General features: G+C 33.1%; 4 protein-coding genes across 17 annotated transcripts in view; 1 reads left to right on the top strand and 3 right to left on the bottom strand.

The window, feature by feature from the left end:
• Positions 1-1202: 1202 nt before the first annotated feature.
• Positions 1203-2455, bottom strand: LOC141446668 (gem-associated protein 6-like). The gene is made up of 2 exons (XM_074113309.1): positions 2077-2455; positions 1203-2010 (listed from the first exon to the last, which is right to left on the bottom strand). Exons 1-2 carry the CDS (start codon positions 2217-2219, stop codon positions 1668-1670), a joined length of 486 nt encoding a protein of 161 aa, XP_073969410.1. The 5' UTR covers positions 2220-2455; the 3' UTR covers positions 1203-1667.
• Positions 2456-2471: 16 nt separating this feature from the next.
• On the top strand, positions 2472-11194 carry Snr1 (SWI/SNF related, matrix associated, actin dependent regulator of chromatin, subfamily b, member 1). Of its 6 annotated transcripts, none has more exons than XR_012453814.1 (4): positions 2472-3483; positions 4021-4297; positions 7249-7367; positions 11056-11194. XR_012453814.1 is itself a non-coding variant. In XM_074113302.1 (3 exons), exons 1-3 carry the CDS (start codon positions 2659-2661, stop codon positions 7290-7292), a joined length of 1146 nt encoding a protein of 381 aa, XP_073969403.1. In that variant the 5' UTR covers positions 2472-2658; the 3' UTR covers positions 7293-8283. The 6 variants fall into 6 exon arrangements, 2 of the variants coding, with proteins under 2 accessions (XP_073969403.1, XP_073969402.1); XR_012453812.1 differs by having other exon boundaries at positions 4021-4301; XR_012453813.1 differs by lacking the exon at positions 11056-11194 and adding an exon at positions 8952-9313.
• St2 (Sulfotransferase 2) lies at positions 5897-11059 on the bottom strand. Of its 2 annotated transcripts, XM_074113304.1 has the most exons (8): positions 10495-11059; positions 9390-9616; positions 9192-9291; positions 8509-8656; positions 8301-8421; positions 7395-7489; positions 6281-6421; positions 5897-6173 (listed from the first exon to the last, which is right to left on the bottom strand). In XM_074113304.1, the coding sequence occupies exons 2-8, from the start codon at positions 9601-9603 to the stop codon at positions 6009-6011; spliced, it is 984 nt and encodes a 327-aa protein (XP_073969405.1). In that variant the 5' UTR covers positions 9604-9616; positions 10495-11059; the 3' UTR covers positions 5897-6008. The 2 variants fall into 2 exon arrangements, with proteins under 2 accessions (XP_073969405.1, XP_073969407.1); XM_074113306.1 differs by having other exon boundaries at positions 9390-11059.
• Positions 11195-12903: 1709 nt separating the features above from the next.
• FipoQ (F-box/LRR-repeat protein FipoQ) overlaps positions 12904-25420 on the bottom strand; it is a 61933-nt gene continuing 49416 nt past the window's right edge. For 5 of the 8 annotated variants that reach the window (XM_074113282.1, XM_074113281.1, XM_074113284.1 and 2 more), the window contains 9 exons: positions 17631-17830; positions 17006-17162; positions 16794-16911; positions 15541-15701; positions 15368-15473; positions 15128-15294; positions 14135-14337; positions 13448-13651; positions 12904-13330 (listed from right to left, as the gene is read on the bottom strand). In XM_074113282.1, coding sequence (XP_073969383.1) covers positions 13195-13330; positions 13448-13651; positions 14135-14337; positions 15128-15294; positions 15368-15473; positions 15541-15701; positions 16794-16911; positions 17006-17162; positions 17631-17830 — 1452 coding nt within the window. In that variant the 3' untranslated portion in view covers positions 12904-13194. Of the gene's footprint in view, positions 13331-13447; positions 13652-14134; positions 14338-15127; positions 15295-15367; positions 15474-15540; positions 15702-16793; positions 16912-17005; positions 17163-17630; positions 17831-19121; positions 19206-20479; positions 20787-22368; positions 22447-23201; positions 23298-25420 lie in introns of those variants that run through there. The other 3 variants (XM_074113279.1, XM_074113286.1, XM_074113287.1) reach the window with 3 other exon arrangements.

The raw sequence follows: 25420 nt of genomic DNA, 5'->3' as shown, positions 1-25420 counted from the left end.
TAAGATTGGAAGATGTAGGTTTGGTTTGTGGATAGATGTGTAGTCGAAGGCGTGGCAATAAATCGCAGGTTATAAAAATAAAATACATGTCGTCTGAAAGGTGAGTTAGAGTTCGCCTGGGGGCAAGTTAGAGCGGTAGTTCTGAATCTTTTTTGACTCGCGGATCAAATTGTACTTGATATTTTTGATGTGGAACAGTAACGTACTATATATTTATATAAATGTTCAGAATGGAAAAAGCATTGAATTGCAGATCGAAGTAGTATTTTTACAGTAAACTTAAAATCGATTAGTTTTATATTGTTTAAACTTCATTTAAAACTAAACGCATAAAGTTAAAATGAAAATCGATTTGTTTTTTTCACATTTCTGATCGAACTTCTCCAGTGTTTATTGACGATTGAACTGCAATCTGTGCCATCCAGCGGCATTATATGAAAGTCAAAACGAAATTGAATAGCTCTGAATACGAACGCTAGAGTACAAGGTGTTGCAAATTCATTTCCTGAAATATAAAAAGAATATCCGTAGTGTTACGTACTTTACCCCATAATTTAATCTTTTTTTAAAAATGTTCTTCAGCACTTTTTTTTTTTTTTTTAAATATGTGAACTAATAAAAAGCAACTTCTATCCATTTTGAGTTAACTAAATTACTAAAATTCAATGTAAAACAATCATATTACTTACTCAGGTATTATTAACTTCAATAAGAAATGTTAAAACACAGCTACACTTATTTAAAATCTCATTCAGCAACCACACAACTTGCCCCTCGAAAAATTCAAAATAATTTCCTATTTCTTACTTAGAAATCTTAAGAAATTAGTAGATTCAATGTTTTCTGTTTTTTAAAGTTGAGCAATTAGCGTTAATTTTTAATTGACAAAATTAATCGGCCAAAAAACAGTTTTAGTTATCAGTGAAAATAGCTTCAGTGTGCTAGACAGGTCTCTAAAATCACCAGAGATTCCATTTGCATTTGAAATCCTATGAAGTCAATTAAATCGAACAATGACAGATTTACAGTTACGAATTGTTTCATCAGAGGAACTGATGATCACAATCAAATGGGATGAGGCTGGACCGAAAAATAGTTTGGAACTTCTCCAAGGGTACGCCAAAACGAACCAAAGCAGTCTATAAAAAAATCTAAATCACAATATTAATCAACCATGAAATTTGTAATTTAAATAATAAAAGTCTTTTCTAAATTTGTTTATTTAAATGAATTATGACCCCCACACAACATTCCACAATTCAAACTGAAGTCATAATCGAAAACAGAACTTACACAATAATTTGTAACACAAAAACACTTGATCGATAATTCAGTTACTAAAGGTGCAGCCAAAGATTAAAACCATAATTACCATATTTACTTCAGTTCTCAGAAATCACGTCCGCATGCTTTTCGCATTAATTGTCATAATTCGTAGCTTTTTTACTTGGCTGATGCTCAAATGTTACGAAAAAAACAAAAAATTTAAATAAAACTTTACTAATTAGCTTCAAATAAAAAGAACGAATCTTGTTGAAAAAATATGACCTATAAGTTAATAGTGTGTACATATTTTGTTTTAAATACTTTTACTATAAATGTAATCTACAAATATGAACACACTTCAGCCTTTGAAATTTTAAAAAGAACCTACGACTTTTTGATTTTTAGTTTACAATTTCTACGGGCATTGATCGAATAAGTCTTTGGATATTGCCTAAAACAATTTCATTTGTACAAAGACAATTTTCTATACCATAAGGAGGTAATATTGTCACAACATCGCCGAATACTAATTTATCTTCAAATTCTTCAATAGGTATCATATTTGATGTCAACCATTTCTTCAGTTTCTCTCGCTTATGTCCAAGATCACTAACCGGCTCAAGCCGTTCTTCGAATAGCTTCGGGATGAATACAGATTCTCCAATATATTCAATCTCTTGTACAGCATGGCCAAATACGAATTCCACACTTGTTTCACCATCTCTCTTGCGAACGAGCACAATACTAGATAAAATAAAATTTGTTACTAAATTAAAAATGAGTGCTTTAAGTAATTACTTATTAACTCACCTTTCACAAACCGGATCAATCGTATACACAGTACCCTCAAAAACTTTATTTCCTATTGTCTTTATTCGCACAACCTTATCAACATATTCTCTAAATTTAACAGGATCATTAGAAAATACCTTCAGATTGCTATTAGAACCCATATTTAGAACTGGAGGGATTATTTTCAGGAAGGTTATGTAAACAATAAATACGTTTCACTTTTCTAATTTTGTTTTAAACTTTCATGAAATTAAGCTTATTCATTTATATAACTTCAATGAGTTTTTTTTTTTAGTTAGTGAATTTTAAGAAGGAGCCAACAAAAAAAATTAATGCTGAATGTGTGCATATTGAGTTTGTATGAAGGCTTTGGTAAAGACCGGCATCACTAGTGGTACTTCGTTTACTCACCAGTGACCGCCATTATTAGTAAGCGACGTGTTTACTCTGTTTACTGTTTAATAATTACAAAATTTTTGTTAAACCCGTATATGTTTGATTGGTTGTACAACTGTGCTTGAGTGTTTATCTCGCTAGTTGTGTCATATTAGTGATCGCGTACAAATTTCTTTTACTAAAACTCTCTAGCATTCATTTGAAATGTCGATAAGAACTTATGGTGACAAGCCTATCAGTTTTCAAGTTGAAGAAAATGGAGAATATTATTGCATCGGTTCCGAGGTTGGAAACTACCTCAGAATGTTCCGAGGCTCTCTATATAAGAGATATCCCGGAATGTACAGACGGACATTGGGAAATGAAGAAAGAAAAAGGTTAGTGGAACTAGGGTTGAGTTCACACTGTCTTGCTTCAAGTATTTCATTGCTGAGAGCTTCAGAAGTTGAGGACATCATAGATGGAAATGATGAAAAGTATAAAGCTGTTTCAGTACATTCTTCAGAAACACCTATAACAAGCTCTAGCAAACCTAAAAAACAAATGCCGTGGGTACCATCTTTACCAAATAGTTCTCATTTGGATGCAGTTCCTCAAGCTACGCCAATAAACAGAAATAGAGTTGTAAACAAAAAGGTTAGAAGTTTTCCTCTTTGTTTTGATGATACAGATCCTGCATCTATAATGGAGAATGCTTCTCAAGTTGAAGTATTAGTGCCAATACGACTTGATATGGAAATCGAAGGACAAAAACTTCGCGATACATTTACTTGGAATAAAAATGAAAGTTTAATAACACCAGAACAATTTGCTGAAGTTCTTTGTGATGATTTAGATTTAAATCCATTAAGTTTTGTACCTGCAATTGCACAAGCTATTCGGCAACAAATTGATGGTTTCCCTACGGATAACATTCTAGAAGAGCAGTGCGATCAAAGAGTTATTATTAAACTGAACATTCACGTTGGCAATACTTCCCTGGTAGATCAAGTTGAATGGGATATGTCTGAAAAGGAAAATAGTCCAGAGGTATGTATACAAATTAATGGTATTATACATTTTTAGCATTTTTTTTAGTAATTAAGGAAGAATGAGTTGAGTAGTTTTTTTTAAATTAGCGGAACAGTTCGAAATCAAACCAAACGAAATCACACAGTTCCACAAATTGCCTCTTCCGAAACTCTCTTAATTAAATAAAAAAAATAGTCTAAATAATTTATAATTAAAAAGGAGTTCTTTACATCAGTGGCTGAGATACGGTGTTTAGGATTTTATTGGTGACTTCCTTTTGGATCCCGTGAGAGTATCTTAGCAAAAATGTCCAGTCAGTCTCCTATGGTTTGTGACCAGTGATCAGTCGAGGATAGTTCGTGGCAAATTTCACATTTTCCTGAATGTATTCTACGCAGTCGTATTTGTTGGTTTTCATTCAGAATACTTCATTTTACTAGAAAGAAATGAAAGTACAATACTTTTTGTAGCAACTCGAATATTGATTTTTAGGCTTTAAATTTCATTTTTTTATTATCATTTAATATAATTTGTAAACAAATTCTTTTTAACCAGGTGTTTGCCATGAAATTATGCGCTGAACTGGGACTTGGCGGAGAATTCGTCACCGCTATAGCATATTCCATACGTGGCCAATTGAGCTGGCATCAGAAAACCTACGCCTTCTCTGAAGCACCATTACCAACGGTTGATGTACCATTCCGGCCTAGTTCAGATGCGGATCAATGGTGCCCCTTTTTGGAAACGTTAACCGATGCGGAAATGGAGAAGAAGATCCGAGATCAGGACAGAAATACGAGGAGGATGAGAAGGCTGGCGAACACGACGCCGGGTAGGTAATACATTTTTTGAATTCTTTTATCTAGAATAAGGGAATGGCTACTTTGTAGTGCATGTAGATAATTCGTAATTATTTATGGAGAGATCTAACTATAAAATTAAAATAAAGCATTACCCACCTTTTTATTGGAATACAAAATGGTGCTGTTTAACAGGCAACGGAGGGAGCCCCATTCTAAACTTTAGCCGTCTGCCGCTTTAAACATTTTAATGAAATGTCTCACTAAACTCACATTGACGATTAGAATCCGGATTAGGTAGTACGTTTCGAATCCACAACTTTCATCACAATTCTGATTCTCGGAAGTAATTCTCTTCCACACCTCCAAAGCGTATCCGATCAGCATACTCAATATTGTAATTGCATCCAATATGGAGAGAAGTTACTTTTTGTAGCTTCCTTCCACTTAAATTTTAGCGCAATCCATGCACGCTATAGCTTCTCCAATTCAATTATCCTCAAACTTTATTTCTGTGCCATAAAAAAGAAATTCTTAACAATAAAATGATTAAAAAATTCCATCTTGGTCAATATCCCAACTTGTCCAGCCACCTACTCGTAGTTGCCACCACGTAGAGGTTCATATGCTCATTTGTGCAAACCTTTTTTAATGTTGTCCTATATTCACTCAATAATTTAGAACTCTTTGACTGCACAGAAACCTCTTTGTAAACTGCCGGCCATTCCTTTAACCTCAGCCAGCAGCCTTCAACGAGGCCAACAATGACAGCTCTCCCTTCGTACCAACTTTGTGTTTCAATTATTGCGCATGAAATTGAAACCTTACGGATTTGATGAGTACTATTAAATAAGGACCAGTTCTCTTTTAGATGTCTTGAAATATTGTGTTATGGAAAGTTATCTTTTCGAAGTTAAGATGGAAAAGAACAATTCCTGGATGATCTGAAATTTCATAGTTCCCTTTATTAAGTAAGAAAATTCTTGAGATAAATAAGAATGACAATGATAATGCTTGCGTGTTGCATGCCGCTTTATGAGAATAGAGTTTGGGGTTGGTTATACCTTTTTTAAATTGCTATCAGACAATTGAAATGTAAAATTTATTAATTTATTGACATTTTTTTTTTAATTTAGTAACAATAAAGCATGAAAGTAACCAAAGTTATGGTTGCTACAGTCGAGGAAGGCCAAATTAATCTTCACAGTACTGGAACCATTCCACGAATTTCACATCTAAGTCCCCTCGTTGCTTGTAAATCTATGGTGGACTGCTGTTGATTGGTATTACTATTAATGGCGAACGAATCAATTTAGTATGGGCCCTTGCAGAAATTTACAGCAGATTTGTTTAACTGAGTCTTCAGAAAATTCGTCCCTGCGAAAGTAGTTCCAACAATTTGTTTAAACTTCGCGTTGGTGCTCAGATGGAGTTTCCACCAGAAAATTGATTCATTGGGAACTCTCAGGAAAAGTGACCATGAACATAACTGAGGCCGAGCCCCGGTAAATAGTACAGAATCTGTATAATATTAAGAGCAATAAAAGTGTTACCTGGAATTATAGTTTCCTGTGCAATCAGTTAACTCACAAACCTTTTCGTCTAATAGGAAATATAACTTGAAACAATGATATTTTTTTACCAATTGTAATTTATTTAATAATTATTCACTATATACATTTACATAAACATAAATTTAACATTGGGCATTTTACTTTTATATTTAGTATAACAAATTTATAATTAGATACTTTGGAAATAAAGATCTGTTCCTTTTCGATTCTCTTCCACCCATTTATCAAATTTCTCTGATATTTCGTCCGTCATATAATTCTTCCAATCGCCAACTTTTCCTTTTCTTATAAACGTTTGATCACCTTCTTGTTTAAAGTCAGGTCCGTTTCTTAGCTGTAAGTTTTTTTTTTTTGTTTTCATTAAGAATAATAAGAAAACTTGTAACAAATTATTATTTTTTTTTTAAATTTTAACAAAAACAAAGTTTTAGCATCATTCACCTTGAGAAGACCTTCTAGATTTAATGCTGGATTTGATTGCATATTTTTAAAACTTAGATGCTCTTCCAACATATCCACTTCGGCATCGGTCAGTTCTTTACCAAGAAATTGGGCTGTCTTTCTTATCACGCCTTTTTGATCCTGAAAATAATTATTGACATATTTATTTTGACTCAAGTACTTTTTTTTTTTTTAAATTAAATCAAGTCTTCAGTAACCTAAACTACTGTCAGATATTGGATGGTCATAGATGTTTGTTCTCTTTCGTTCAACCCGGATTTTCATCCAGAAGTTGAAGAAGTTTGTTCAACAGGCTTGTTTTGGAAATTTTACTTCTAATAAAATTTATTTCTCAGTGAGGGAGGTTACATATAGGTTATGTTCATATTATTAAATTACTTTGTAGCAAAAATGTGATGTGTTGATTAGTAATGTATTTAAAAGAATTGGAACTTAATTAATGTGATTTTACATCATGTATGTATTCCTTATTGAAAGGTCAGAAGTATAATATTTTATCACGGGGTCGAGTGTAATATTCAGGCTACGGAGTCCCTTTGAACTCCAGTGAGCCTTTAAGTTACACTTTGTAATTAATTCTCATTTATTATTACTTATTATCTTATTGTTACTTTATATTTTTCCATGATGTAATAATGTTTTTAAAAAGGGAAAAGTGGTAATTTTAGAAGGAGGGTTGGTAAAAGTGGAGTTTTAGAAGACGATTATCGATTACTGTCATCACTATTTTGTATAAGACATTTGCAGCCCAATGTAACATTCTTCCTTCAGACATATGTGATAAAAAGCAGAAACTACAACAAACCTGTTGTGACCAAGTTCTTTAACTGGATGTAAAATCGAATCTGGTTCGAACGAAAGGAAATAAGTGGCAATATTCAATAATGATCTATTAAATAAATAATATGAAGACATAATAACTAATAGAGTGTATTTTGTTGAAACAGGAGGGGCAATGTCAAAGCTGCTTCTGCTTTCCAACTTCAAATAAACTAGGAAGACCAACTTGTGCTCTCATCTAGTCTGCCTTGTCATCAGATAAAACCAACAAAACGATATTTACGAGGCAAGGAAGAATCAATATTTATTTTACCTTTTTCATTTCTTCATATTTTAAAAATAGTACATTTGGTTCATCTTTTATATTCCAAAATGGTAGAACATGACTCCAGAAGTGACCAAGCGGGGCTGTAAACAGTTTTTATTTTAAATTGCAAAGTCATAACTTTTTAATGGTAAGTATTATTAATGGAAAAGTATCACCATTAAATGTTTTAGGAAATTAGTTGTTAGAAGAAAAAGGAAAGATATGTTTGGATTTAATTTCACTTGTGAGAAATTGTAAGTTTTTCGCTGGGGAAATGTGCTTTATGTCTAAAATAGATCCAAACCCAGGAGTAACACCGAAAAAGATCGTGGCAGGCTGCCTATCTGAGGGGTTCGTTCTAGAGACCATTTAAAGAAGATGGGCCAAGAACATGTTCGTGGTAACGAATGAAAATTTTGAATAATTTCAGGAGACTAAACTGGCTCCTGAACGTCTTCATAATGTCCTCCATAATTCTTAGATGGTTAGAGACCTGGGCATTTATTACATCTTAAAGTGATGTACAATTTGAATTAACCTAACTTAAATAAAATTAAGTTAAATATTTTTTGATGAATCCGTCACAAAAACGATGACGTTGTTCTATCAGTATATATTCTGCAAGTTTGAGCGCTTTCAATTTGTACATGTTTTTATTTTGCCACTGGCTTATTGATAGCCATATAATTAAGGTTTAGGCGGTACTTTTATGGGCCTTAAAGACAGAGAACCTTTTTTATGTTGACTGTATCAAAGAAAGAACAATGTCTCAAAACTATTGCCAACCAAATATTACGTATTCCAGTTAAAATGTAAACAATTTTTTTTTATGTTTATTACTCTCGTTAAATGTGTTTATAATTATTGTAATAAAAATAATTAATTATTTATCAAATATGAATAATTACTTACCTCTACCTTGAAGAAATATATCGCAGAATTGTTCAAAGGTACCGTTAAAATCGTGTAACAGTTTACAGTAATGGTAATAGGACACGCACATATCTTTTGGATTACGTGTCACATAAACAATCTAAAAGTGCATTAAAAAAAAACAAAAATAATAATGAATCTTAGATTTAGAACTATGTCAGTAATTTAGAATTAAATTTAGATATACTTTAGGTTTGACAGTGTGTATCTGAGCGGGAAGCAAACATAGCGGTAGATGAGTCTTTATGAATCTTGGTGAAGGTGTGTTTTCTACTTGGTCCACGGAATGTCCTCCAAGATGCTGGGTCCAGTCTCCTTCAACTAGGGAGGTTAGCCTACCAGGAAATAAATAATGTTTAGGACCTTCCTCTTTAATTGGCATTGATAGATAAACACAGCAATATGCCTTCATGAGGCCGGTACTTCTCCGTGGGACTTTTCCTAAGTACGCACCGAAACGAAGGGAAACTAACAAGCTTTAACCGGGACTAGTTAATTTTACGTTGCGATCGAAACTTTAAAGGGTTATTTAATGATAATAATAATTAATATCCATCATTGAAAGAATATCCTCGGAGACTAAACTCACCCTGAAACTGGTAAGGTGGTAACTGCTCGATTATTTCTTAGGAGGCATTAAAGAAGTACGGCCGCTAACTGAGAGCTGGATGTCTAGTATTTAAGAAGAAGTTCAGATCCTAAATTACCAGAGCGCCCTAATAACGGTACAGTCACCAAGTTGAAATACTTGAAGATAGATGAATGAAAGTGGTTTTAAAATGATGTTTTTCTATTTTGAATAAGATTTATGTAATTACTGAAGATTTACAGTGCTCATTTAAAGAAATAGAGAATTTAGCCTTTACTTACTCCAGTAATGGATTCCTAGCTTGTCCAACGGCAGATTTAGCTTCTTCCAGATTTAAATCATGGCAAATACACCAAACCATCTCTTGACACCATGTACTTCCTATGATGGAACATATAAACAGGTAAGTTTTTATTTATTTGTTTTTTTTTTTTACAAGTTTTTAAAGATTCTCTTGTTTTACAACACCAAGTACTCACCAGTTCTTGGATAGCTGACCACCCAGACATCATCTTCTCGCACTTCCATATTATAGATCCTTTCACCAACTTCCTTAAACTTGGGCGGTAGGTACACTCGGCCAGGATTCACTTCGATTAAACTGTGTTCTTTTTGAAAGAGCTCATCCAAATGTTTCTGAACATCATCATCCAATTCATTGTACTGAACGTAAGATTCACTTTCTTTAACCATTTTGGATTATCAACTAAAAAAAAAATAATGAACTTGTTAAATTAAGCGAAACGTATGATTGTAATCATGAAAACGCAGCCCTAGGAAATTTGAGTGAGCTAAATATTTATTGCGTTCTCCTTCAGTTAGGAGCTAAGCTAGTTCTAAGAGTTCTACTGAGATCAATAATTTAAAAAGATATTTCATTTTATGTGGATTTGTAATTTTAAGAAACAAAATTTTTTTTTATTGGTACAATCAAGAGGAGATGATTCAAATCATACCACTTATTTGGTAAGAAAAATTTAGGAAATAACTCATAAAAAAACTTGCGAGCAAGTCCTACCTACTGCCACTGTTCTAAAAGGTAAAATTTGGAGAAAGCCATGGAAGAAGGGAAAAGATGAAAATTCACGATTTTGTAAAGTCTTTCGTAAGTAGTGGTTTGCAAAATCTACTGTTTTGCTTTTTTCGTACCGCTAGATCATGATGATTGCCTCTTTCTACCACTGATACGACTTTCTAAGAATTCAAAGCTCTGATTTCAGAGTGCTTGTTCATTTTAAATTTCTATTACAAGGATAATAAGTTTTAGTTACCAGTAATTATTATTATTTTTTAATACATAACGTCATATTATTAAAGAAATGAAGAAGACAAAAAAGTAAGTGAAAAATAGAATTGAAATTTTTTTGTTTTACTGTCCTTAAACAACATATGTATGTTTATGTTTCTCAAATTAAAACTTTCACGCGAGGGGACTTGAAAATTGATATGAAAATCTCATTAGCTTATTCTTTCAAGTAAGAAAGACAAAATTAAAAAAGCTACCATTTTAAGATCATAAACCCATAGATCTCAAGTTAAGTTAGCTAGCAATATTAAATTTATGCAGAAGAAGGTTTGACTTACATGTTCGAATTTAGTTGTCAACCTGTAGAATGCTGAAACGAAAATGAATGCTGCTGCGGAGACACATAAGTTCTTGTAGTGAGTGTTCCTTTCTATATCAAGACGACTTTCACTCTGGAGGTAAGATGATAAAAAGAAAGCTTCCAGGACTGTTATTACTGGCCGGTGAAAGTAAATTAAGAAAGATTGTAGAAAATTATTCGTATCTAGTTACTTTAACATATTACAAAATCTTTTATCTATCCCTACGAGTTGAAAAATAGATTTTATAATAACAAATATTTACATTTCTGCTTTAAACAAAAATTATTACTACTACCACTCCTATTAATATAAGCAAGCAAAAAGTTTAGGGAATCAGAAGAAAAACAATCCTTCTCTAACTACTCTTCAGACCTCATATTACTGGTATTCCTCAAGCTAACTAGCTCGAACAATTTTCTTTAAGTTACATTGAATTCTGATCACTTTAAAAGTAATCTACCCTCCCTTGAATAAACTATTATTTGAATTAACTGTTCAATGTGATTTTTAATCTAATTGAATAATGTTAATTTTCAGAAGAAAATTACTGGAGTCCTGCCTGCAAATTTGTTGATCACATTAAGCCAAAACGTAAAAGACGTTGAAAAACATTTGTCCAATGAAAAAATTCAAAACGATTTTATGTATTCCAAATGAATTATAAACTGTAATTGTACCATAATATTAATATAAATGTGTAATGTTAAGTATTTCCTCTAAATAGTTGTATATTTTATGTGAAAAAATGTTTATAAATTGAATAATTACTAATATTAAATAAAAACCTTATTAATTCTACATCTCTACTCTATTTATTTACCTGTAAAACTAATCAACAAGAAACATTATATGAAAATATAGTTTTAGTTCTAAAAATAACCACAAGGTAACAGCACCTGCTAGACCAAGTAAAAAATTGTAGTTTAAATATTTGCCACCAGATAGCACTAAAAACTATACAATTGAAAACAAGTGTCCTTCAGTACGACCCAAGCAATGGTGGAGGGGTGCTGTCTTTTTTGTCGGCCTCACAAAATAAGAGTATTATCTGACATCTGTGTAAATAGCATGGAATAAACAACTATTGTGTACATAAAGTATAATGGTTGGATAAGGTATTAGTTTCTTTCTGACCAGGTGAAAATAATCCTTCAGCTTGTAGGTGTAAGATGTGTTCACTCTAGCGGTCAAGGTGGAAATAAATTACTACAAAAAAATGGAAACCAAAAAGCTCAAATGTGATCCAATGAAAGACAATCTTTTGCCCCTATTAGCAGCTCACTCTCTAATTCTTATTTTAACAAAAAAACAGATCAACTATGCAGGAAGATTATCAAAAAAACACAAAATTTTATTTTATTTATTCAAAAATTTTATCACACAATTTAAAAAAATTAAAACTCCCATCTTTATTAAACATTAATTTTATTAATATTAGCCTTAAAAAAATATTAGAAGTGAATACTTACACTATTTTCCTCTCACTGTAATTGTTAAGATTTTAAAATTACAAATGAATTGAACTAAACGCAAAACTGTGATTTACCTTATATTAATATATGAGGCTGTGGGAATTGGAAGGTAGAAAAGCGCTGAACTTGTCGCCAGTTAAACAAAATGAGCTCGTAAATACAACTTTTTTTCTTTTCAAATAAAAAAATATTGATAAAAACAAACATGGGCAATTTCATAGAATTATTTTGTAAAATCAAACTTCTAATTACCACATATTTTACATGAAATCTAGCAGAAGAATGTTAAATTTAGACTTTCAACAAATTTAGGGCACTGGGAGAGGTGTACGTCCTATTACTGACAATGGATCAAAGTGAAAAATGGCACAATTTTAAATTGTTATTGGATTAAAGATAAATGTGAACATAAAAAAAATTGCACTTACTACTATTCTCAAGATTCTAATTCACAAATCTTCTTCCAAATAACTAACATTCGAAACACATTAATTCTTACCAACTTTACGACAGTACTGCACCAAAACAAATATTGTATTTTAGTAAAATAATAAAAGTAAAATCTACAAATCTGTGGGGGTACTTGGCGGTAATGTTATTGCCAGGTTTAAAGAAAAACGGACATACTTGAATGTATTTATTTGCTACATCAGGCCTTCAATCTATATTGCCATATAATAAAAATGGTGGTTAGGTTGGCTAAATTGGTTAATATTGCTGGCTTTATGCGTCACAGTTGGCAGGTTAGCCTGAATCCAGGACCGGCTTCAAATTGTCGTACATTATCGTATAAGTTTAGTGTGAAGAATTTGTCTTTTAAGAATATTTGTTTCCATCTCATACTTACAATTTGCTGACTTAGTGAAGAATATTACTTAAAATTCGGGAAATTATTCGGAATAAAACTAGAAACTGTTGTTCAAATTAAAATTATATTCTTATTCTGAAGAGGCCATTTTTGTAGTTGATCTTTCAATTTTTGCTCACCCTGATAGTTTCTGGTGATCATCATCAATCATTACATTTTTCATCAAAATAATAATATATGTTTTATCCGCAAAAACTGTAAAATTAAGAGTAGTAAATCCTCTAAATGGTTTCAAAGAACTCGCTGAAGATTAAAAACCAATGTCAAAACTAGACAGAATTGAAGATGCTATATAAGAGCGAAATCGTTCCCAGTATACAAATTAAAAATAAAAAATTAATTGAATATCAGATCTCTATAGTTCTGGAGAAGATAATAGAGGGACGTCCTGCAGCTTGTCACATTTCGTACCACTGTATTGCGATCGGCACGTTCAAAATTTGCCTTAACTATTTCATAATAACGGCCATCACTGAAATTAAACAAATTAATAAATAAAATAAAAAAAGTTTTAATATTATTCTATAATCACGTATTAAATCAAAAACTCTGCAAAAAGGTTTTCTGCCTTTCTGACCATCCACCTTACCTTAACACTAAACTTCTCAATTTGAGACACTTCACTCGCAGAATATCAATAGCTTTCTGACTTTTATCGCTGAATCTGAGATTTTCAGGATCCCATCTCAGTTCTAGGCGTTCCAACACCGGGCAGTTATTAGCGATGCCGTCCATCAGCTGGTCTACGTGTATGTTGATGCCCAGGCGTTCCCTGGTGCCCAGCACAAGGATTCTGAAACCAGAAGGTGGTATAAAGAGACTGGGTGTTTGACGCCCATGCGACTAACTCTTCAAAAATTCCTTTATTTTTATTTTTTTGTGATTTAAGGCGCGTCAACATCTAAGGTTATTGGCGCCCGGAGCTTTTTTCAGTGCACTGCCGGCCTCCAGACAGTGTTCTCTCGTTACAGACAACACTGCCCATCACCGGACAGTGAGCTGTAAGAAGCCCCTAGAAAGAGAAAATCTAAGGGGTTTACTATTATTATTTTTTTTTTTGCATTAGATGTAATAATGTTCCGTGATATCTTTTGAAGAGATATTTTGAATAGTAGCCAACTTTGAAAAATGTCAACAGACCCAACAGACACTAGCTGTATGGCCATCCTCACATCGATTCAACAATAATCAGTTTCAATTTGAAAACTATTGACTCTCAACGTAAGAAACAAAAGTAGCTGGGCACTACTCTTATACAATACAATGAACTAAGAACCTGGCATTGTTCAGGATGGGTAGAATGGTCATCCACAGCTGGTCGGTGATGTGTGGCATGCCAGACAACCCTAGGCCTAATAACTGCGACCCATGTCTAGCCAGGAACTTGTGCAGAGCATCGTCTGACAGATTGTCCGAACTGTCCAAGTCCAGAGCAATTAGATTCCTTGTGTTTCCTTGTTCCATGAATGCTTTCAAGACCTGTCAGGACAAATAATATAATCTGTTCAACAACTATTTCTGGAAATAACTGGTCCAGAACAAATAGTAAATAAGCACATAATTATTCTGCTCCATAAAATGTGGTGCACTTTGGATTGTGTAGGCAACGCAACTGAACAATAAAAAATCGCAGAGTTCAATTTTATAGTTGCATAAGTACCATCACCAAACCCGAAAATTCAACATCCAGAAATGCCTGACTGAAATCAAGTCTTACTAAATTGATTTTCCAGTTTTTGCGAAATATAATCAGTCGATATTTTTTTATAAACTTGGTACATTAATCGATATTATTTCTATTTGAAATGTTTTCCCAAGAAATCGAATAATGGGGAGGAGGGTTGGGTATTTTATTGCGTTCTTGAAGAGTATTGTCTAAGTTGGAAGGAAAAAGTAATTAACAAAAACAGTACAAATGAAGACTATTTCTTAAGGCGTACTTCGACCGATCAGATGTCTTGGTCGGAGAAAGATAACAGTTGTAAATGTAAATTTCTCATATTATCTTATTTAATAAAATCCAAGACCTACCAAAATAAATGGAATACAGTTCCACAATACACCTGGCTTTATTGTTACTTTATACAAACTCTAACCGCTCGGCCATCGTGGCGCCTTAGAAAGAGGAAGAAAGAACGTTCACGTTTTATCGTTTTATGGAGAGTCCATAGACATGTCATTTCTGACAAAAACCCAAAATCGATAGCGTGTACAATCGCAATAATACGAGCCGTAATGTACTTTGGGGGGGGGGAAGGGCCGTACTTACGGAATCATTGAACCCGTTGATCTGGCCAGCTCTTAGGAATCGCAAGTTTGGAATTCTAGTCAGCATGTCGATGAGACACTCCGTTGACAGATCAGTGGCCGTAATGTCCAGCTCTTGTAAAGAAGATTTCTCCCATTCGACCGTCATCAGATGTTCACTCTGCAGACCTGCAGACCACACACCCAACACTGTTAGTTCACTAGATCGTCTCGCTGTAAGATAGTTTAGAAGATAGCTTACTTGTCTGATTCATCAGAAGACAGGTGAGTCGGCGACTTCTTTGGAACAAAGTTTTCATCGTCGAGCCAGTCACTTTGTTGCAGAAGTTCACAGCCAAACATTCCAACTAGAAAACATTACTACAATTATTATCTAACATATTGAAACGGGAAACTGCGCTGAAGAGAAGATACCTGAATGCAGTTAGAACTAAAGGCGTCTATGTGGCTGTCGTCCACGAAGTTGATACCGAACAGGTTGATCACCCTTAAATTTGGAGTCGCGGACTTGAGTTTGTGGACGTTGATTACCTCATATATCTCCTCCTCCTCTTCCTCCACCTTCTCATAGGTGCCTGCAACGTCATCACCCAAAAACTAATATAACTATCAAATATCATAATATGAATTTTATTAAATAACATATAACTCCTAAATATCTACGTCGATACTCTTAGAAAGCACATCTGAACCCAAAAACAGAAATCAATAGGATAAACTGGTTTTTAAGGATCTCCCTTAGTCCAGCAATGATTTTACTAATCGGAGTAGAAAACCAAACATTGGCTTCCTCCATCTGATTGTATATATAAATACACCTAAATAAATGTAACATATTTAACAAAGACAAATCTTTCTCATAAATTGTTACAGACAACAAAAATTTGTAAACTTATCTCTACACACATACGAGCCACATCGTAATGGCTTGTTACTTTCTTTTCTTGAACGTTTAACTTTCTCTTCGGGAGATAAGAAAGATATTGCTTCCGTTACAAAGTTTTGGAACAGTTTTCATCCGCTTTGAGGATTCCCTGATTCATAAAAAGTGTTCTACGAAAATACATAGGAAGCTGCAGCAATTTTATGCTTCGATAAGGTTCTACAAGGAAATCCGCCAGTCATTTTTGCGCTATTATAATAATAAATAGTAATAATAATAATAATAGGTAGGGGAAGGGATTAGCTATGCGGTTAGCGTACTGGACTCCCACACGGAGGTCCCGGGTTCGAATCCAGCTGCTGACCCTTAGATTTTCTCTTCCTAGGAGCTTCTTACAGCTCACTGTCCGGTGATGGACAGTGTTGTCTGTAACGAGAGAACACTGTCCGGAGGCAGGGCAGTGCGCTGAAAAAAGCTCCGGGCGCCAATAACCTTAGATGTTGACTCGCCTTAAATCATAAAAAAAAAAATAAATATGTAATAATAATAATAAAATTGTTCAAATGTTAGTTAAAATCAATCCAGATCTCCAAACTAAACGGGCAGTAAGTAATGTTTGTGAAGGTAATTTTTCAAATATATATTTATTTAAATTTAGCCCTTTTGAAAATGGTCTCTGCTTACCCACTTGAAATAAACATTGTAAATTACTGTATGAAACAAAATGAAACTTGCATAGGTATGGATGCCATCTAATTTCTCCAAAAATATTACCAAAGCTTACCAATTAAATGCAATATTTCCAGGCCGTTAATAAAATTGTAGATTTTTCTCATAAAACCTTCCATAAAGATAACCTCGGACAGACAAATGCACAAATACCTTAGTTTGGTAGGAAAGGTCTGAAAAACAGAATTGTAAATTTATTTTAAAAAACAAAAAAAAAAATAGCGATATAAAAGAAGTTTAAAAGATGTTATTTATGCATGTTTGTACCTGCAGTTCACTGAAGTCATGCAGTTGCATGGCCGTCGAGAAATCCAGCAGCATGTGCGTCAAATTAGGACATTTATTGGCTAATTCATGTAACACGGTATGGGTAATCAACTCTATTGGTAATTCTATATATCTCAAACTTGGTCCAAATCTTATGCTACATTTAGATGTATATCATTAATAATCACATAATTTAAAAAAAAAACAACATATTTGACAGTATTCCTGCAAAACCTCGTTAGTTCATGATTGTGAAAAAATGGGACATGATTTTATTCTGATAGTTGAGTGGTAAGCTAAGACCTAAGTGGTGATCTTCTAGAACTAAGGTACCATCTAGAGCCGTTTGACCAACAGGGTCTGAAGTTTTTCTTGAACCCTGAGGACTTTAGATTTTTGGCACTTTCGAGGCTTTACAGGTCTACTGATTCAGATAATAGAAACGTAAAATGAACACAAACAGCTTTTAAATGCAAATTTCTTTAGAATCTTTCAAGTGGAACAAAATGATTGCATACTATATACATCTCCCATTTACAAATCTACGCTTCAAACCATCTACACCAACACCCGCCCCTTACACACATGTATATAAATTTAGTTAAAGGTTATAAATGTTGATTACCTGATGAGTGCAAGCAATGACTCTAACGAACCGACATGCAGTCCGGACACTTCTGGCCTCAGCGAAACACATTTCCACAGTCGAGTGTCGTAGGCGATGACACGCCACTTCTTGCACACTCGTGCCAAGCTGCACACTTCACGATGCGACAGGTAAGAGAATATATGCAGCAATACCTTGTCCGGCAGTTTCTCTATTGTCTGGCAAAATGTGCATAATAAATTTTATGTTCAATAAATTATCCAAAAAAAGAATGAATAACATTAGTGACAATAACATTCTAATTCGTAATAACAACAAACGAATGTTTTTTAAAAAAAATCTAAAAACATGCTTCAAGTGTTTGGAAACTGCAGTGGTAAAATTGCAAATGCTGATTATATAGATGATATTGAAACATCTAAGAGATGATTAGGAACAATTCAGCATCCGGAGTATGTACCCGCTTAAATTTGGTTTATTTGGAGATTATTTTAAACAAAACAGCGCTCTTTTATAATGAATAACACAATTTCAAAGATCATCACAGTTAGTTTCTTTTATTTCAGAGATTTGTTTAGGATTTTCATTCATTTCCATTGATTTAAACTATCAAAAACTGATTTCCTGAATACATTAGATTCCAGTAGGGCAGCCTACGCTACCGCGATCCAATAGATCTACCGTAGCTCTTCCTGAATGTATGTCACTTCCACTATTTGACTCTGATTTGCGATAAACAGTTCCGCTAACGTGCAAAGTGCCGATAGTATTATGTAAAGACAGCAGAGGTTACACTCTTGAAGGTAGGTTACAGTAGCGGTTTTTTTTTTAAACGTAAGTATTCCGGTAATGAACCGGAATTTATTATTCCGATATTGAACCGGTTAGGTTATTTGTTAATTAATTGAATAAATACTTTGTGTATCACCTGTAATAAATTATTTATTTTTATTTTGTTATAATAACCAGTTCTGTAATCTCGACATACTTTCCAACACCAGAATTGTAAAGTAAGAAAGTTAATATTTTGTTCATGAGCACTTACACTTATTTAAAAACCGCTTTTTCGAATTCAGGAGACCTCAGAAGGATATTTCCGATAAAAGTCATTTACAAAAATTAACACATAATAATAAGGAAAAGTAGACAAATTAAGGCCGTTTTTAAAACACTGTTAATCAATTAAGTATAGATCGATGTATAGACTTTGCCCTAACCCGCATAATCGAATAATATAACATTAACAGTAAAGGTCCAACAATAAAACCAGGTATTTCTGTTTACATAATTTGGTAAATATTCAATCTTGTAATTACGAGGAGAAATGAGATGATAAGAGAGTGTATTGTGAGTGTATATCAGATACTTATACTGTTAAGACCATCCTAGGAGATGTACACAATTTTTTGAATGAAACCTGATCAGAGATAACCTTACTAAGCGTAACCAACACAGCTCCTCAATTCTATTAAGATATTCAATTTTTTATTTTAATAAAGAAGCACTTACAGTATTGGCAAACGGACTCCTTTTGACTCCAGTACCATCGTCAATGTATACCTGCGATCTTTCTACCGCTAGTTGCCCCCATACCTAAATTTCCATTTGATAATACCAAATAACCCATCAAAAAGATTTTGGTTAGTATTTTACCAAAAAATTTGAACAATGATAAATAGATGTAAAATTCTAATTTTATTTAATGCCTTTTATTGTAAAAAGATACACTGACAGTGAAGCTCCCCATCAATACCTTTAGGTCTTTAGCTCTTTAACAGTAAAAACAACATTTGGACAACTACTTTATTTAAAAAGACTACATCTTCCAAAATCAGCTTCCACAATGGGATTGAATTCTCTATCACAGTCATCATAGCAAGAATAATACTCTTTTCTCCTTCTTGCAAATCATTAAGATGATGGCGCCATTGAGCTAAGTCCTGAAGCAGGTCCGCGTGAGAGACATACTCGTATTTTTATAAGAGCATTTTAGATTAACGCAATCAATCGAGTTCATCCATGAGAGTGTCTATGCAGTGAAATTGTCCTTGCCAAAAAATAAGTTTTTATTGAACCACAGATCAACCTCTTCATCTTAAGAGATTCCTACAAAAACTGTTGTCCAAATAGGAAGAATGTAAAGCCTTAGAGATAATAAGACCAATTGGGTTGGTGTTAACATCCTTTAAATTTGAGTTTCATACCTCTTTTTCGAAATACAAAGTACAAGAACAATGTGAACAAATGTGGTACTCCTCACTAGAAGTTACATTAGCAAAAGAAATAGTGCTAAACAAAAACAGACTTCCCTTCTTTCTAGAATAAACCCTGAAATTAACAGATTCTTAGCCACTTCTTCCCAGTAACTCGGTGTCCATTTTAAGATTCGAGCCTAGAACAAACATTACTTACATAAGCAAACACACCACGTACGGTTTACGGAGGCAAGTTATTGAGTGAACAACACGCCATTAGCGTACCTATACAACTTCTTCACATCTTCAATGATAAAAAGTTTTCTAGAACCCAGAACATCGCAGCTCTAGTGAGACTGCTTCTGAATACCTATCCTCTACATATATACCTGGTACCAGCTAAACTCATGCAACTTATAGCTTACAACTTCAAGGCTACAAATGTATTTTCAACTTTTTTTTTAGGATGAGTTTAGCCAAATAGGTAACTTTTCAGGCCTGGGATATTGGGTTAAAATATATTTATATAAAGATTTGTTTTTCTATTTTAAAATCGGGAACAATTGCTATTAGACAGAAGTGAGAAGCTCTCTCAGTGCATCTTTTTTAATTTAAGCTAAAGTACTCATGTTGTTTTTGGGCAGTAATTAAAAGAAATGGTAAAATACTAACGTCGTCACACATGATGTATTGAAGGATATAGACCTAGTTAAATAGACACAATTAAATTAACCACGAAAATCACAAATCACCAAATCAAAAAATCGTCAAATTGAACCATAATTAAATCACTATTAAAAGTTTTCTGAATTCTGCACTGCCTCCAAAACTTTAACGCGAACTTTAAGATGCAAGATAAAGTTTAAAGAAAGAAATGAAATGTGCAAGTTTTTTTTTTTTGAAAAAAATGTAAGAAGGAAACGAGATATAAGTAGCAATATAATATGCGAGGGAGTCAGTGAAAGATTATTTTTGGATATGTCCGACTCTCTAGCAAGGTTTTGAACCTGTATAATTATATAAAAATAGATTTATCTTAGTGAAAGAAATTATTGAAATAGAACATGGAAACGCCAAGTTATAATCTGAATATACATAAATTAATAATTAAATAATAATTATTTTTTTTATCAAACGAGGACTATAAATTATTTCTAATACTGTATTTCTGTCTTATAATTAAATCGATTATATAACCTTCGATAAGGTAACCTAATTAGATCCAATTTTCAAAATCTATAACCATTAAAAAGGTAATCTTTTTTTTCGAAAATTATTTATTTTAAGAGAATATAACTTACATTTATGGCTTATAAATGAAAATAATCCACACTTTCAATTCAAATTGAATGCTCAGATCAGCTGACTTCGAGTTAAGGACTAGCGAATAGAAAGATATTTTTAAACTTGTGTTTATTTTTTAGGTTGGGGGCAGGAAATGTCTACCGGATGAATGTGTATATATGCTAGTAGTTTGGAAATATTATGGAAGTTATGTTTTCTTAATATATGTACATATATTGTATAATATAAGGGTGGCTATAAATTCCACTGCGACCTAAAGATATTTTGTGGTTTCATTTTCATTTCTTCTTCACCTGTTTCGATTCTATACAAATATAACATAACTCTGAGAACTGCTATAATGCAACAAAAGGTGTCCTTAAGTAGGAGAAATCCAATATGAAGCAAAAAAAGAGTTTTCTTTTCTTTTTTATACTATCTAGGTGTGTCTCGATTTAAGTAAGTAAATAAAACATAATTATTAACTGTTTTTTTGTGAGCGTTTGGTTATGACTGTAAACGTTGTTGTTATTGTTAGATTGAGATATCCGCAGGGGTGCCTAGAGGTTCTCTAACTACATTAATAAAGAAGGAAGTGATCGGGCCCAAATTATACAAATTGCGCTTACGACGTAAAATATCTGTTTCGAAGTCCCCTGAATTAAGAGAAAAACGGTTTTTCGTCGATTAAAGTGCCTTAATTTATGGATCAACGAAAAAAAAAAAAGGCCTTCACTCGCATATAAAGTGTCCTATCACCAAGATTTGAGATCTTTTCTTAAGGAGGTATTGATTGTAGTCGGGTTCACTGTCCCTTCATTACTAGTACAATAGATATTGAACTGTACAGTTTAAAGTAAACTATCTTTTTAGTACAAAATTTCAAGTTTAATTAAGCTAATTGCAAAACGATAAAATTGTGTAAGTGTTCATGCCAAAATGTTTCTTTGATTTTTATCGTTGCTTAAAATGAGATCGATTGTAATTCCTGTTTGAGCCAATCACTTTTGTTTGAAACCTTTTTCATGCGAGAAATTCAATTTTAGGTTATTCTTGTCAATTATTTATGCAATCTTAAAAATCCTTTTTTATATCCTTGCACATGTTTACTTAGTATAATTTTGATTTAGTAATAAACATAACTTGTAAAATCAAAGAAAACAAAAATAAAATCAACATACAAAAATTACGAAATTAGTTAACAGAGTTCAAGCAAACAGTTCTCACTCACATCGCATAAATGCGTCGCATTGATTTATTGATATTTAAAAACTCACAGTTGGTACTTTTTGACTTAAAATTATGTCCATTGTCCTGTTGGGCACATATGGCGAACCATCGCGCATTTTTAATGGCTGGTTTGTGTTTTTTAAACATAAGCAGAGATACAGAAAGAAATAAAGAAAACAAAAAATCAAATAGCAACAGAAAAATAATTCAAAACTAAGTCAATATCACAGACTACAACATCTACAAATTTATTGTGACACAAAGCTCAATCAAAAGTTTTACAAAAAGGCATGTTGAACGCCTGGATAATTATTAAATTGCTTCTTAAGAATAAATCTTAATCTTGAACAGAAATCTCGCAAATGCTGAACAAAATGGTACTTACTTTTGATTCGACTGAGATTATAACCAGTCCTAACTGAAAATCTACTTTTGAGAAACAGTGCTACCCAAATAATTTTTTTTTTAAATTTTCAAATTTTATAACCTTCACGAAAAAGAACCGGTGAATTTAGTGGCGTAGCAAAGAGAGTACGGAGAGTACGAAAGTAAGAGTACGAGGGTAGATACGAAAACATTAAAAATTTGGGAAATTCCAATTATTTACAAAAAAAATTGAGTGAATTTTGGTGAATTATTGCTCAGACGTATTCTAACGCTTGAGGTGGAATTTCGTATTATTCGTTTTTAAATTGTAGAAGCGAGGTTCATACTATTGCACGTCAAATAAACGGTTCATTTTATTAAACTGCTAAGTTCTGAGCCACATATATGTATTTACGATTTAGTACTATTTAGTATTATTTAGAACTATAGAAATAAGGAAAATTAGTGTAGATGTTGTAGTGTGGAGCACTCTACATAGAGACTTGCTAACTACCGTCCTCAGTTGGCCGTGTCCAGCGGCATCCTTGATCCCAAAAGTAGTGGCGGCTACCTCCACGGACAGAGCGCCCCAACTGTCCATTTTTTAAAACTACATCAAGAAATTGTTTTTAAATCATTTTTTTTAAACCAGTTTCAGATTAAAAAAAAAACTAATAATGGAAACTCACACCACATTCTCTTTAAAATTTCATAATTTTCATTAACAGGTCAGGAAATGTATATACTTAATCAAAACTATGAAGTGAACGCTTACAAACATTAAGAATACGAACTATACGATAATCTGCAGGTTAAAATTATTTTTTCAAAACAACAATTCATCCTTTACCGATTAAATAGGAGTTAATTTATGAGAATATGAAAATTACTAATAAAGCAATTTTACATTTTAAGACAAAACGGTTCATTTGAAATCTAGGAATATCCATCTCAAAATGGCAGTGCCTTTTTTAAGACTAATTTTTTTAACGAAAATGCAGCTGTTTATATTAATGAACCTTATGGGAAATTTACAATCTAGTCACAACTTGATATATTCATAGTATACTCAAGTGGCCGGCTAAGCTGCTGCGAAACCTCAACTCAAGCTACCTTCACCCTCTACGTGAAGGGAGGAGATTAACAGTTACGTGCACTGTTTCCTCTCTTCACCAGGAACCCTTTTCTTAGCTACAGAAGAATAAGCTCTTGCCACTTTAAATGGGGTGGTTTGCCTCATGATACTGCAGTAGCCTTGCACAGTCTGGATTCTAACATGCAAAACAAACAATGCCAACATCCAAGTGATTCCGAATAAGTTTCTAAGGCTAGTCACGAAGTCAATGTGGTAAACAAGGAAATCCGTGTATTACTAAAAAAGTGCATTGTGAACATGTTGGAAACACGTTTTAAACCATCTATAGAACAATTCTATACTTATCGACCTATTAATTCAAATTAATGCAGAGAAATTATGCTAATATAGAGCGCTAATAGGCACAGATTAGAGGGTGAAAAGAACCATTTTTTTTTAAAACAAACTCGTAGCAGCCAGGTTAGGGATTTTTTTTTAAAAAAAATTTCCCTAAATAAAAAATTACTTAACTTGTATTTATCTTAATTATTTACCTACGATTGAGGTTATAGTTCTGGGAACTGAAACTCCACTTTATTAGTAAAATAAAGAATTCCGCACAAAAGAAGGGCTATACGTTACCCTTTAGAGGGATGCCTACCGCTCTTAGTTGAATTTTCCTACTACATTTCAAATAAAAGTTGCACACTGTATAAAATGTGTTTTTGAACTTTAAAAAACAAATCTTTGCGAGAATAGAATTGAGCAAACAAGATGTAGATCAGTTGGACCTTTTTGAGTATTAATTTCTGAACAACACATTATTGAATGTTCAATCTCAAAGACGGAGGACTGCTGACTTCAAAACCTTCTCTCAGGTATACTTTGATCATTCTCAAGCTTAAAGCTTTACTTTGAAAGGGCAAGCAAAACCTTTACTTCCTTTACACTAGCCAGAAAGATTAAAACTATGGCAAAAAATTCAAAATTCAACGCAATTCAGCTGGCTGGAAATTCAGCTTTGACAATCATAAATAGTTGCTGATTTAAAAGAAAATCTCAAGGTAAGAGCGATCGTCATAAGTGAAATTGACTCTCAGAGGTTGAAGGCTCCTGAATAAATCGAGTTTTCAGACTGAAACACTTTCGATTAAGGGGCAACCCGATCATTTCTACATTTAGTAAAAAAAGAGGAGTTATTGACTCTAATAAAGGCTAGCAGTCTACCAGGTTAACGAACTGCAGTCACAATGTGCACCACAGTATGCGTCAGGGTTAAATTGAATCAGAATATAAGAATGACTATCTCCCATGTGATTCATAAACGGCAGATATCGCCTCAATAATTCAAGTTTGTTTTTGACGATATATTGGTGGTCAGTTTTTTTGGAATTTGACTGTTTTACCTAAAATAGGTAATGTGAATATAAGGTTTTTGAATCTGAAGTACCTTTCTACTATTTGAATCAACTCAATTTGAGTTGTACGAGTACTAGGGGAGGTCAAATCCTTTCTAACGGCCGACCGATGAAGATCAGATAGAAAGGAAGAAAATGCCAGTTTCTTTGAGAACTCTATCCTTACTGCGTAAAATATTCATCTCGGCAATATGTAATGATAACTTTGACTTAAAGGGCGGTCATTGATACCTCATAGAA

This window comes from Rhodnius prolixus, unplaced genomic scaffold (assembly GCF_049639745.1).
Source record: "Rhodnius prolixus isolate KJV_2025 unplaced genomic scaffold, Rpr scaffold_7, whole genome shotgun sequence".
Taxonomy (NCBI): Eukaryota; Metazoa; Arthropoda; class Insecta; order Hemiptera; family Reduviidae; genus Rhodnius; species Rhodnius prolixus.
Note: the sequence above shows the minus strand (reverse complement) of the source record. Positions and strands in the feature narration are given on the sequence as shown.

Excerpts from the sequence above, each read along its gene's own strand:
- St2 (XM_074113306.1), bottom strand. The coding sequence starts at position 9,603 with ATGGTTAAAGAAAGTGAATCTTACGTTCAGTACAATGAATTGGATGAT. Across the intron at positions 8,657-9,191 it reads GCTAGGAATCCATTACTGGA|GCTAACCTCCCTAGTTGAAG; the intron begins GTAAGTAAAGGC and ends ATTTCCTGGTAG. Across the intron at positions 6,174-6,280 it reads ATCTAGAAGGTCTTCTCAAG|CTAAGAAACGGACCTGACTT; the intron begins GTGAATGATGCT and ends AAAAACTTACAG.
- LOC141446668 (XM_074113309.1), bottom strand. The coding sequence starts at position 2,219 with ATGGGTTCTAATAGCAATCTGAAGGTATTTTCTAATGATCCTGTTAAA. Across the intron at positions 2,011-2,076 it reads ATTGATCCGGTTTGTGAAAG|TATTGTGCTCGTTCGCAAGA; the intron begins GTGAGTTAATAA and ends TATTTTATCTAG.
- Snr1 (XM_074113301.1), top strand. The coding sequence starts at position 2,659 with ATGTCGATAAGAACTTATGGTGACAAGCCTATCAGTTTTCAAGTTGAA. Across the intron at positions 3,484-4,020 it reads AAAAGGAAAATAGTCCAGAG|GTGTTTGCCATGAAATTATG; the intron begins GTATGTATACAA and ends CTTTTTAACCAG. Across the intron at positions 4,302-7,248 it reads GCGAACACGACGCCGGGTAG|GAGGGGCAATGTCAAAGCTG; the intron begins GTAATACATTTT and ends TTGTTGAAACAG.